This window comes from Xyrauchen texanus, chromosome 28 (genome assembly GCF_025860055.1).
Source record: "Xyrauchen texanus isolate HMW12.3.18 chromosome 28, RBS_HiC_50CHRs, whole genome shotgun sequence".
NCBI classification, from domain to species: domain Eukaryota; kingdom Metazoa; phylum Chordata; class Actinopteri; order Cypriniformes; family Catostomidae; genus Xyrauchen; species Xyrauchen texanus.
In genome coordinates, this window is record NC_068303.1 from 35138256 (window position 1) to 35151312 (window position 13057).

The 13057-nt window shown below is 36.6% G+C and overlaps 2 protein-coding genes across 5 annotated transcripts in view; one reads left to right on the forward strand and one right to left on the reverse strand.

The window, feature by feature from the left end:
- Nucleotides 1-1633: 1633 nt before the first annotated feature.
- LOC127621637 (rho-related GTP-binding protein RhoB-like) lies at nucleotides 1634-4101 on the reverse strand. Its single transcript, XM_052095316.1, has one exon. It carries the CDS (start codon nucleotides 4032-4034, stop codon nucleotides 3444-3446), a length of 591 nt encoding a protein of 196 aa, XP_051951276.1. The 5' UTR covers nucleotides 4035-4101; the 3' UTR covers nucleotides 1634-3443.
- Nucleotides 4102-7604: 3503 nt separating this feature from the next.
- The window catches only part of LOC127621636 (pumilio homolog 2-like), a 45414-nt gene continuing 39961 nt past the window's right edge, over nucleotides 7605-13057 (forward strand). For all 4 annotated transcript variants that reach the window (XM_052095312.1, XM_052095314.1, XM_052095313.1 and 1 more), the window contains exons 1-2: nucleotides 7605-7757; nucleotides 10409-10775. In XM_052095312.1, the coding sequence (XP_051951272.1) occupies nucleotides 10422-10775 (354 nt within the window). In that variant the 5' untranslated portion in view covers nucleotides 7605-7757; nucleotides 10409-10421. The remainder of the gene's footprint in view (nucleotides 7758-10408; nucleotides 10776-13057) is intronic.

A 13057-nucleotide genomic window follows, 5' to 3' on the forward strand; every position in this document is an offset into this window, starting at 1 on the left:
AGAAACCCCGTTTGACTGCAATAGACCTTAAGGAAGATTTTGCAGACTCTGGAGTAGTGGTGCACTGTTCTACTGTGCAGCGATACCTGCACAAACATGACCTTCATGGAAGAGTCATGAGAAGAAAACCTTTCCTGCATCCTCGCCACAAAATTCAGCGTCAGAAGAACATCTAAACAAGCCTGATGCATTCTGGAAACAAGTCCTGTCCACTGATGAAGTTAAAAATCTAACTTTTTGGCTGCAATGTACAAAGATATGCTTGGAGAAAAAAGGGTGCAGAAGTTCATGAAAAGAACACCCCTCCAACTGTTAAGCACAGGAGTGGATCGATCATGCTTTGGGCTTGAGTTGCAGCTAGTGGCATGGGGAACATTGCACTGAATGCAACAGAAATTTTTATCAGTGGTGCCCAAAATGTTATATACCAGGCGGTGTGTGAAAAAAGCTCAGAGGATCATCAGAGACTTCAGCCAACCGAGCCATGTGCTGCTCTCACTGCTACCATCAGGCAGGCGGTATCGCAGCATCGGGACCAGCAGACTTCATGACAGCTCCTTCCCCCAACCAATCAGACTTTTGAACTCTTGATTTCTCATGATCAATATACATCAGCACTCCACTTTATTGATCTTATTATTTCACACCAAATTATATTCTTTCTTAACAACACACTGGCAACTGATTATCAACCAACAGCCTGAATGTCAGTTCAGCACATACAACCTACTGTATATTTTATATATACTATTTTTATTGTATACTGTGTATTCTACATTGTGTGTACTGTATTATGTACATACTGTGTTGTGTGTATATTAGATATGTACATTTGTGTTGTGTAAATCTGATATTTTTATCAGATTAATGGTATATGTCTCATCACTGTTATGACTGCTATGTTGCTCGGAACTGCACCCAAAACGTTCACCCACTGTTGCTCTTGTGTATATGTTTGAGTGACAATAAAGTTATTTGATTTGAATTGATTTGAAAACAAAAAACTTCCAGTGAGAGGCAATTCTGCAGATGACAATGCCTTGTTGATGAGAGAGGTCAACGGTGAATGGTCAGACTGGTTTGAGCTGACAGAAAGGCTATGGTAACTCAGATAACCACTCTGTACAATTGTTGTGTGCAGAATAGCATCTCAGAATGCACAACACATCAAACCTTAATTCAGATGGTCTACAACAGCAGAAAACAATGTCAGGCACCTTATTAGGACTATAGTGTTCCTAACAAAGTGTTCAGTGAGTGCACATAATGGACAATAATGTTCAGTCAGATCATTTTTTGGGATGCCGCATGTCAGTATGATACCATAAGTACTAAATGTATGTCCAGCTAAGGAGCAGGATTATAAAACTCCTCAGTAAGTTTGATATAAGGATTCATTAATTGTTTAATATCATTACTCTATTTACCTTGAGGGTGTGCTACAACTGATTAACTTTAATTGATTTAATGACACACTTGTGAGTTTAATGAGTTTACAATTTGCTGGGTGTGAGGGTGTCCCACTTTGGTGCTCTAAATCATCCACAAATGTCTCAAAGATGTGGTAAAAGTCATAAAAGTTTTACCTAAGGAAGTCAAAACCTCTATATTAAAGATATATCAGACACTGTCATTTTTTTTTTATTACAATTTTTCTTTATTTACAAGTGTCATTCACAAGCAAATCTGCCCATAGATTCAAATAACTTGGATCAAAAAGTAATGCCTAAAGGAGCAGACATATATTCACTTGCTACAGTTGATAAAAAGTGCACCAGCACCAATTCATATTTCCCATAAATATGTAAAAGCAGCAAATGTCACATTAATCAGAATTAAATAATTTTGTATAAATGTCGAACATCTTCAAAATGGTTCAGTTGAGGCCAGTTCAACACGTTTAACAAACTGAACAAGACACATGCAGTAATTGGTCCCAGACTAAACACAAACAAATAAACGTGACATGTTATATTAGGAAAAGTTGCAAAGTTGATCTACTCTCTTTCAGTTATTGTTCACCAATGTATGCCTTTTGAAACTTTAAATAAACAGAAAGAAATAACACAACGGTACATAATTTCTGTAACAGTGCAATATTTACAGCAATCACTAACATTAAGTTCAACACTGGTGTCATACATCTAAAAAAAAAAATCAGTTGTCATATAGAGCACAGGTGAACTTTTGAGTTTTTAGAGAGTACATGTATCGGTACAGCACATCAACATAAACATGGTCAGATTAAATAATGTATCCCTTTTTTATGTAGTCAAGTCTGGTCTATATGATTCTCTCTAGTCAAGAAAATCTTCAAGGAATGCAAATGGAATTTCTATCATGATTTGGAACCAGTCCTAAAGGAATTAAATAAGATCCTAATGAATACACTTACAAACCAAAAAATAAAATAAATAAATCTTATTTGATTCATAGCGGATTATTAGAAATGTTGTATTCAATTCCTTTAGTTTTGACATAACTTCCCTCTCAATATTAGACACATAGTGAGGCATGTTCTGTAAAGCAAAATCAATTTCTTCGGTGAGCGTACACAAAAATGTTCAGTACTGTGCAAATAAGATGCTTCACAAAAAAAAATGTGTCTTAAAAATGTGTATAAAGATTCTTTATATTTTCGGCTTCAGTGTATCAATAGGAAAAATACATTTTAGACTTCCAAACATTTATTTTGCAAATAGAATAGAAGAACAGGGAGCTCTGCAACAGAAGGCATGGTCCCCCACAGAGCCCCCCACTGAATATTGAGTCAGTCTGGGATTACATGAAAAGACAGAAGCAATTGAGACATCTAAATAGATTCTTGGAGAAGAAGCTTGGAACATCCTATCTGCCAACAACCAAGAAAAACTGTGTCCAGGTGTACCTAGGAGAATTGGTGCTGTTTTGAAGGCAAAGGTGGTTACACCAAATATTGATTTAGCTTTTTTTATGTTTACTGGACTTTGTATGACGTTAACATCCTCACTATGCAACATTTTTCCCAAGTGCCTAAAACTTTTGCACAGTACTGTATTTGGATTTCTCGGCTTATAACCGAAAGTCTGTAGGTTGGAACGCCAAAATGAGCAGTCCATGAACCATGTGCCATACCTGTCATTCAGGTAATTCAGCTACAGTTCTACAGCCAGTGGCCAGTCTGGATCTCTTCTGTAATGTGGATCTTGTGACTTAAAGAAGATTTGAAATATTGCACTCATTAGATACAATACATAAACACTAAAGTGTGCTCTGTGAAAAGTAATCTGCAAGCATACCACAAAAGCAAACAACAAATTTTCACACTTTTCTGGCATTGTGTAGCTTAATGGTTAAGGTTCTTGTCTGACAACTGAAGGTTGTAGGTTCGAACCTCTCTAAAGGTGGTTCATGAACCATTACCATTGTTCCATATGTTAATGACTATTCAGCATCATTGAAATTCACATCAATAGGCAACATTTGAAACAGCCAGAGACCGGTCTGGATCTTTTCTTTAAGGCGGCTCGTGTAGCGGTTTCAAAGACTTCCCGAACCCCTTCTTTGGTTTTGGCAGAACACTCCATGTAAGCGTGCGCTCCGATGCGCGCAGCCATGGCGCGTCCGTCCTCCGTCCTCACGGGCTCCTGTTTCATTCTCGACAGCTCACTTCTCACATTCTCATCGCTCCGCAAATCCTTCTTATTCGCCACCAAAATGATGGGCACATTAGGACAAAAGTGTTTCACCTCCGGCACCCACTTTTCCGGGATGTTTTCAAGAGAGTCCGGGCTCTCCACCGAGAAGCACATGAGGATAACATCGGTGTCCGGATAGGACAAAGGTCGCAGGCGGTCATAGTCCTCCTGTCCCGCTGTGTCCCATAAAGCCAACTGAACTCGCTTGGACTCCACTTCGATGTCCGCCACGTAGTTTTCAAACACAGTGGGCACGTAAACCTCTGGAAATTCATCTTTGCTGAAGACAATTAACAGACACGTCTTTCCACATGCCCCGTCCCCAACCACCACCAGCTTCTTACGAATACTCGCCATTAGTCAAGAGACAGCCAAAGAGAATAATAAGTAACTCGCTGGACCGTGTTGCTCACTAATGCGCATGGAGCAGCGTTTAGACTTCTAACATGTTGTGTCACTGACTTTATAAGTGCTCTGTGAGTTCCTGATATAGCTGTCCAATCAGAGTGAGGGAGGTGCACTGTGCGTTCACTCTTTCAACATGAGTCAGTGCGGTCGGGACAGTTTTTTCACTGTTTAGCAGTGATTGGGTCAGAAATTATCTTTACTAAGAGTTGCCAACACGAAGCATTCTGGGATATATGAACTTTTGAGTGACCCTAATTTCATTATGAGAGACAAAATGACTAATAAGAGTTTCTTAAAGGTGCACAGTATTTTTTCCTCATTAAAAACATGTAACTCCTAAAGACATGAATTGTAATTTCATAATATATGTAGGAAATCATGAGCACTCACATTCAAATGAAGACTTCTGTCATTTCAGTAACCTTATAAAAGCTGTTTTATTCTATTTGGGGAGGGTCTGCATGGGGGCGGCCATGTTAGAATCACATGACCAGCCAAATAGTACTTGCTTAATCTCAGTAACTGTCCTTTTATTTTACACATTCACTCAATGATTAAAGTAATCATGGCTGACTGTGAATACTACATTTCTGCAGTGACATCTGAAACAGAAAACTATTGATTTTAAATGATGCTGCATCCTATGGAGGACTAAACATGCAAAAATAATAAATAAATACATAAATATTTAAATGTAATAATAAGAAAATAAATAAAGGATCAATGTCTTGATAAAACAAATATAATTCGTTTTTAATTAAAGTTATTCCTGAATTTATTTTTGTATGATTTTTTTCCCTTTATTTATTATTTTATCTTTTTATTTATTATTTTTCTTTTTATTTTTATTCAAAAAATTTATTAAAAAATATTCTTTCATTTGTTTTTGTTTTTTATTATTTATTTATGCATTCATTTATTTTTACATGTATTCCCACATGTATTTATTTCTATATTTAAATATTCCCACATGTATTTATTTTTGTATTTATTCTTACATTTCTGTCTCTTGTATGATAATTATGTGGGCGGGTCCTGTTTACCATTGGCTTATTGTAGATTGAAGGGTGTGCTCGATTACTCTTGACTTGTTTTGATGTGACGTTAGGTCATAGCCATATCGCGTGTAAACTATAGCTATTTGTGGGGCTAAAAACACAAGAGCTTAAGTCAATCCAAGATGTATTGGTTATACTACAATAACAAAATAAATGGAGAGCTGTTTCTTCAACAAAACCACTAAATGAGCAAGTTTCATAAATGATATGATTTGTCCTTTTCTTTTGTTTCTGTGTATATAACGTCATATTTTGATGTCTGCAAATCCATAATATTGTTTTCTGTTGTTATGATTGTTCATTGTAAAAGATACAATGCTTCATTTCCCTGATCGTTTATGCATGTATATAAATCTATTGCTGACTCTTCACATATATCTAGAGAGTTGCGCGACATGCGAATGAAGTGAATAATCACGCATCAAATAACTGTTTAATTTAGAGTAGAGGTGCTTATTGATGTTTTAGGAGAGCTGTATGCCGGTATGAATGTAGAAGCACATCCTGGATTGATAAACTCTCTGCAAAACGTTTCCCTGCATATTCTAAATCTGTGCGAGTCAGAGCGTTCTGAGGTGGGACATCAATCTGCTTCCGATAATACTATTGAGCTCTCGACCAATGATGCACTGGAGCTCCGCAAGCACCGCCTCCCTCATTTACATGTTGCACACAGAAAAGTAAAAATAAATACATGTATAAATAAATAAATATATATGGGAATATATAAATATGGAAATAAATATATGTGGGAATAAATAAATATAAAAAATAAATTAACACATAAATAAAAAAATATGCAAAATAAATGAATAAATAATTAAAAGCTAAAAAGAATAAAAATAAAGTTAAAAAATAAATATAGAAAATAATAAAGAAATAAAGTCATAAAATAATAAATTCTGGAATAAATGTAATTAAAACTAATTATATTTGTTTTATCAAGACATTTATTCCTTTATTTATTTTTGTATTATTACATTTATTCATTTATTATTTATGCATGTTTAGTCCTCCATAGCATCCAAGCCGCTGTCAGTGTAAATCCAAGATGACACAAAGACAAATGTTACTGTAAAATATGATCTACCATTCAAAACGTTGGAAACACCTACCAATTATTTATTATCATAATTTTCTACCATTTAGAATCATAGTAACCTCATCAAAACTATACAATACAGATGAAAATATGTGAATTATGTAGTGACCAAAAATGTTAAACAAGTAAAAATGATATTATATTTTAGCTTCTTCAAAGGACCCTTTGCCTAGATTCTCTCATCCAACTTCAAGAGGAGTATCATGGCATTACTGAAGAAGTTCCCATGTAAGTAAGACTTGTTGTCTTGTTTTTCCTAAAATACCAACTTGCCCATAAATAAATAAATAAATACATGAAATAATAAGTAAGTACTGTAAAGTAAATTAAAAAATAAATACAGATTTTGATTTGTAAAGCACTTCACAATGTGTCTACAAAACTCATTTTAAGCATTTAAGCATAAGCTTTCAAGTAAGCTTTCTTGACTCTTTAGTTAATTGATAGTTTATTTTAGACAGCGCATCTGTCTTGTTAGGTTTAGTATGTGTTTATTTACTGTTGGTTTCTTTTATTTTTGTAAATAAACCTCATCATTCTTTTTACCATGGCCATTGCAACCTTTCTGTTTTCTATCCCGGACGAGCCCCCAATTTGTGTTACTACACAATTTTGGGACCAACATAAGAAGCTGTCAAAGGAGAAAACAAAAAGGTGACAATGGCCATGGTAAAAATTAAATATGACAATGTTTATTTACAGAATTAAAGAAACCAACATGCTAAAACAAACAAGGACAGGTGATCTGACTAAATTAAACTATCAACTAACTAAAGTGTCAGGAAAGCATACTATCTACCGACGAAATGAACAAATACAGAAATAAGTCTTTCGGGTTAGCTTGTTTGCCTACTCAAGCCAAAAAGCTTGTTACTCTTTATATAAAAAAACTTATATTTGAGCAATGTAAAACTGATATTACCACACGCCTGAAAATATTTGGAGTTATATTTCAAGCAAGGTCGTAGATTTGTCTTGATTATTGGGGGTTCAGTGTGAAGCATTTACATGTTTCCATTGAGCATGGTATACATTGGGGGGATACTTGCTTGTTTTAATACATTTGTTTTGGGGGGAGGGGGGGGAGGGGGTTACCTCCTCCACCCCCCTACATTTCAACTAGTAGTTCAACTAGATGATAGATAGACAGACAATATAAATAATAACGTACATGATCCAAACACCAAATTGTCTAATTGTGTCGAAACTGTGCCGTTTCTATCAAACATCATCAAATGCATTCAAGGCAATGTTTTGGATGACGTTCAGTGAATATGTGATCTACAGATGTACTGCGCAGGTCTGATGTTGGATGCGCCCTATGTGTGTGTGTGTGTGTGTAATGTATGTGCACAGGGGAGGAGGGCACCAATCCTCCCAAACTCCTACACAAGCGCCTCCAACACCTAATCATTAAAACACACCACATCTCCACGGAAACGAAATTTACACACAGAACCGCGTCCATCACAACCTCGAAGTATCGGCCTTGGACATCATCACACACCGCGCGTGAGTACCTTTGAAAAGATGGGATAGATATATCGGAGCGTGAGCGTCAATTGTTGCCCCTTTTGTTTAGGGGCTCGTGTAGGGGGGCCATGTTGTGAGTGCATCAGTCAGAAGACCTGGGGTTTTATCTATTAATACTCATTGAATGAGCTCCTTGTTGTGTTCATAACGTTGGGACCGACGTGTAGAGATGTCTGATTGTTTGTAGCAAGTATTTAAGGGGTTCGTTGGTTGTAAAATGAACTTTTAGAGGTGAAAGGCCTGTGTGTTGTTTTATCAACAAAGCGTCTCGCGCATCTGAGCTAACACACTAGCAGAGACACAATCGCACCAAAACATGACTTCACTTGAGTTTTAGATACATAATAAGAGTTGCTGTTCAATGTTAAGGGCGTTGAACAATTCGATAGCGTCCTTTTGTTGTGTTTTAAAAGAAATAAATCAGGTTTTCTCTGGAAACAAGCTCTCTTTCGCGCTGAGTGTTAGCGAGGCGCTAGCTGGCGGAGTTATGGGCCCTGTGATGCTAACAAACAAAATAGACACAAATAGACTGAAACAACTACCGAGCATACATATCTAACAATGTTATTGAGATATTATGAAACTGAGACATAAAGGCAAAATAAATCGCAACCTATGTTAAAAATATATCTAATATGAAGCCAAAATCCACCGTCGTCCATCATCTGTGTGTTAGCCGCAAGCATCGTGGTACCACTGCACACCCAAAACATTCGCATAGAAACGCATTATTTTGAATTAAAGCACGTTTATTTACTCAAATTATTGTCAGCATAAATTACAACTCTACATTGAACCAGCTGGCTAGATAGTCAGCATGGTTTAGTTAATGGCCACCTTTTCTGAAGATGATAGGGAAATCATGGTGCTTTGTTCTTCATTATTTTAGTTTGTTTATTTGTGTCAGAATATACACCGGCGGCCAAAAGTTTGGAATAATGTACAGATTTTGCTCTTATGGAAAGAAGTTGGTACATTAACCAAAGTGGCATTCAACTGATCACAATGTATAGTCAGGAAATTAATAACGTGAAAAATTACTATTACAATTTGAATTTTTTTTTCAGAACATCTTAAACTACTTCAAAGTGTTCTCCTAAAAAGTCTTCCCCATGCAGCAATGACAGCTTTGCAGATATTTGGCATTCTAGCTGTCAGTTTGTCCAGATACTCAGGTGACATTTCACCCCACACTTCCTGTAACACTTGCCATAGATGTGGCTGTCTTGTCTGGCACTTCTCACACACACCTTACAGTCTGATCCCACAAAATCTCAATGGGGTTAAGATCCATAACACTTTTTTCCAATTATCTGTTGTCCAATGTCTGTGTTTCTTTGTCCACTCTAACCTTTTCTTTTAGTGTTTTTGTTTCAAAAGTGGCCTTTTCTTTGCAATTCTTCCCATAAGGTCTGCACCCCTGAGTCTTCTCTTTACTGTTGTACATAAAACTGGTGTTGAGTGGGTAGAATTCAATGAAGCTGTCAGCTGAAGACATGTGAGGTGTCTATTTCTCAAACTAGAGACTCTGATGTACTTGTTTAGTTGTACATCTGGCCTTCCACATCTCTTTCTGTCCTTGTTAGAGCCAGTTGTCCTTTGTCTTTGAAGACTGTAGTGTACACCTTTGTATGAAATCAAAAATTTTTTTACAATGCAATTTCAAGCATTGTATAGCCTTCATTCCTCAAAACAATGATTTACTGACGAGTTTCTATAGAAAGCTGTTTTATGTTTGTCCTAATATTGACATTAAGACATGCCAGTCTATGGCATACTGTGGCACCTCATACACAAAGACAATGTTAAGCTTCATTTAACGAACCAAATAGCTTTCAGCAGTGTTTGAAATAATGGCAAGTGATTTTCTAGTACCGAATTAGCAATTTAGCATAATTACTCAAGGATAAGGTGTTGCAGTGATGGCTGCTGGAAATGGGTCCATCTAGATTTGATCAAAAAATGACTTTTTTTTTCTAATGGTGATGGTGCTGTTTTTTACATCAGTAATGTTCTGACTTTACTTTGTGATCAGTTGAATGCCTGTTTGATGAATTAAAGAAAAAATTCCTTCCGAAACAGCAAAATCTGTACATTATTCCAACTTTTGTCCACCAGTGTATAAGTTATTACATTTTTTTTATGAAATTCACAAACAGGCCAAGAATTTATGCGTGAGCTGGCGGTTCATTTTAAAGGCTTGCGTCACACAGTTGCTGTGTATTTGTCGTGAAGTATACATGATAGGACAGTTTCTTGTATGGAATCATATGTATAGTTTTAAGTAGTTAATATTCCATCAGCAACTTTGTGACAAGGTTACAAAATTGTCTTTGCTGTTAATGGCAGGTTGCTGTGTTAACATTATAGGGTCGGCTTTTTATGAAAAGAGTAGGGGTTAAACAAGTTTTTCAGGGTAACAAGATAACATTTTGCATAACCTATATATCTGATTTCCTTAACATTAGCTTTATTTGAATAGATTCTGTATTCTGAACCTTTGGTTAAATCAAACAAATTCAAGATAGACCGTTTTGTCAATTATTATTGAATAAAATTGAATTTTGGCCTTATAAGCAGGAGGATTTTAATGCCATGGAGTAAAGTAGCTAACACACATTTCTTTGTAGGTTTTCCCGTGGAATGAGCGTTCCATGCAGCATCCTAGGTATGAATGACGTGGCCTGGCAGGAGACGCGAGGCAGGATGCTGCACACAAATGGTGCGCCAGAGGCCGGAGGGGTCCGAGTCCATGCTGGGGGCTCTCTGGCCACATTAGGAGCAGCTGGGCAGGGACCTGGTGGAGCACACCCTCTGCCGGGGATGGACCGGGTGGCCAATCCCAACCCTGGCACCCCTCTGCCTCCACTGAGTGGCCGTTCTCAAGACGATGCCACTGTGGGATATTTCTTTCAAAGGCAGCCCGGGGAGCAGCTGGGGGGATGCGGTACAAGCAAACACCGCTGGCCTACTGGTGATGGAAACCATATTGACCAGGTATGAATTTGATGTAGAGCTCACAGTTGTCTGCTTAATGCCAGTCTCTTGTTTAACATATGCTGAAGAATCTAATGGATATAATGATTGGTCGCTCAGCCATCTAGTGTCAGGGAATGTGAACCCTGGGCATGATGGCAGGAAAGTATAGGCCTATCTGCAAAGTTATGCAAGAATTTATATGCTAGAGCACAAAGACACTGGACTTCCTGGTGTATATAAACCTTAAGGTTATCCTGATGCCAGTTGGTGTTCCGAAGAATTTTCCGTTGCCTATAGATATTGATTAAAATTGTATTAATTGGGATAGTGTACAGTGAACTAGTTATAGTGTAAATGGACACTAAGTTACAAGTGAAGTCACAAAACTAAATATTTGAGAGTTGCAACATTAAACCTTATGTAAAAACTAAATATTTGCAGAAGCCTCTGACCAGAAGTTACAGCTGGAATGCAAAAGCAAAATGACAGAATGACATGAATAAGATCAGGTTTTGCTGGACAGACTTGAATACTTTAGAGACAAATGATGATGTTGACATCAGGGTCATTAATTAAGGGAAGCTTGGGGCAAAAGTGACAAAATTCCTCAAGTTCTATATATAAATAAAGAATCCTCTGTTTTTATCCTTAACGTTCTTAATATTCTGTTCTAGACTTAGTGATGCATATTATGGCATAAAATTAGATGATGTTGATTTAATTTTATGGGTAAGAGATAGGGGTGTAACAGTTTATCATTACACTATACAACGCTTTTCAAAAATGTGACATTGGACATTTATATATATGACTAAAAAAAAAATCATGTTTGTTCTCTCGAATATGCGCAACATCCCAGATGATGTCCCAGGCTTCAAAGATTTGTTTTATCTACTAAATGTAATGTTGACTCTTATGTATAAAAATGATATGGGGTAATATAATACTAATGTAAAATGTAATGTCTGATTTGATTTCATCCTTAAATTTAGAGCCTACAGTATTTAACTTTCTAACCTGTTAAATAGCGGACATATCAATATTACAAATTTTAGGGGCCTGGGTAGCTCAGCGTGTTATGATGCTGACTACCACCCCTAGAGTCAAGAGTTTGAATCCAGGGCGTGCTGAGTGACTCCAGCCAGGTCTCCTAAGCAACCAAATTGGCCCAGTTGCTAGGGAGGGTAGAGTCAGATGAGGTAACCTCCTCGTGGTCGCTATTATGTGGTTTGCTCTCGGTGCGGTTCATGGTGAGTTGTGCGTGGATGCCGCGGAGAATAGACCGAAATATATTTTCTGTCAAATTATTTAGATGGAGAAATATCTAAACAAATGTATTAAATTGAAGTATTTGAAATGAGAGGAGAAACTTTTTTTTTTAAGAATTATATATTACATTACTAAAGTACAAAATGCCCGTGAAGATCAAATCCAGGGGGCAATTACTGCTTCTTAATGATAAAGTTAATTTCTGAAACTGATTGACTAACATTTCCTTTACAAGAAAGAATTTTATGTAAAAAAAAAAAAAAAAAAAAGGCTTTTTAGCATTAAACCACTCTTAACAGCGCACTTGCCTGTGTGCATTGCCTGGTGTCACTGGCATGCTAAGTTTCAACATATACAAAATTTATAGGATATTAAAATAAACTATATTAAAAAAAGTTTGTAGACACACTTTGATGTTGGCTCGACAAACCCTTGTCCAAAAGTTAAATTTAAAAAAAAAAAACTTGGGGTTTTACAGATAGATAGACATAGATGTTGCTAGGCATTGTTAGCATGTTGTAACATGATGCTAGGCAATGTTAGTATGTTGCTAGCATGTTTTACCTAGGTGATGCTAGCATGTAGCTAGGTGATGTTGGCATGTTGCTAAGTTTTAAAAAAATGTTTTACAGTTTTTAAATGAAATTCACAAACAGGCCAAAATATATGCGTGAGCTGGTGGTTCATTTTAAAGGCTTGCGTCACACAGTTGCTGTGTATTTGTCATGAAGTATACATGATAGGATATTTTCTTGTATGGAATCATATGTAGGTATAGTTTTAAGTAGTTAATATTCCATCAGCAGCTTTGTGACAAGGTTACAAAATTGTCTTTGCTGTTGTTTGCAGGTTACCGTGTTAACATTATAGGGTTGGCTTTTTATGAAAAGAGTAGGGGTTAAACATGTTTTTCAGGGTAACAAGATAACATTTTGCATAACCCACATGTTTGATTTCGCTTATCCGAATCCATAAAGAAATAACTGATGCTATCATCAATCACTTACACACAGACATTTTATGCCCTCTTG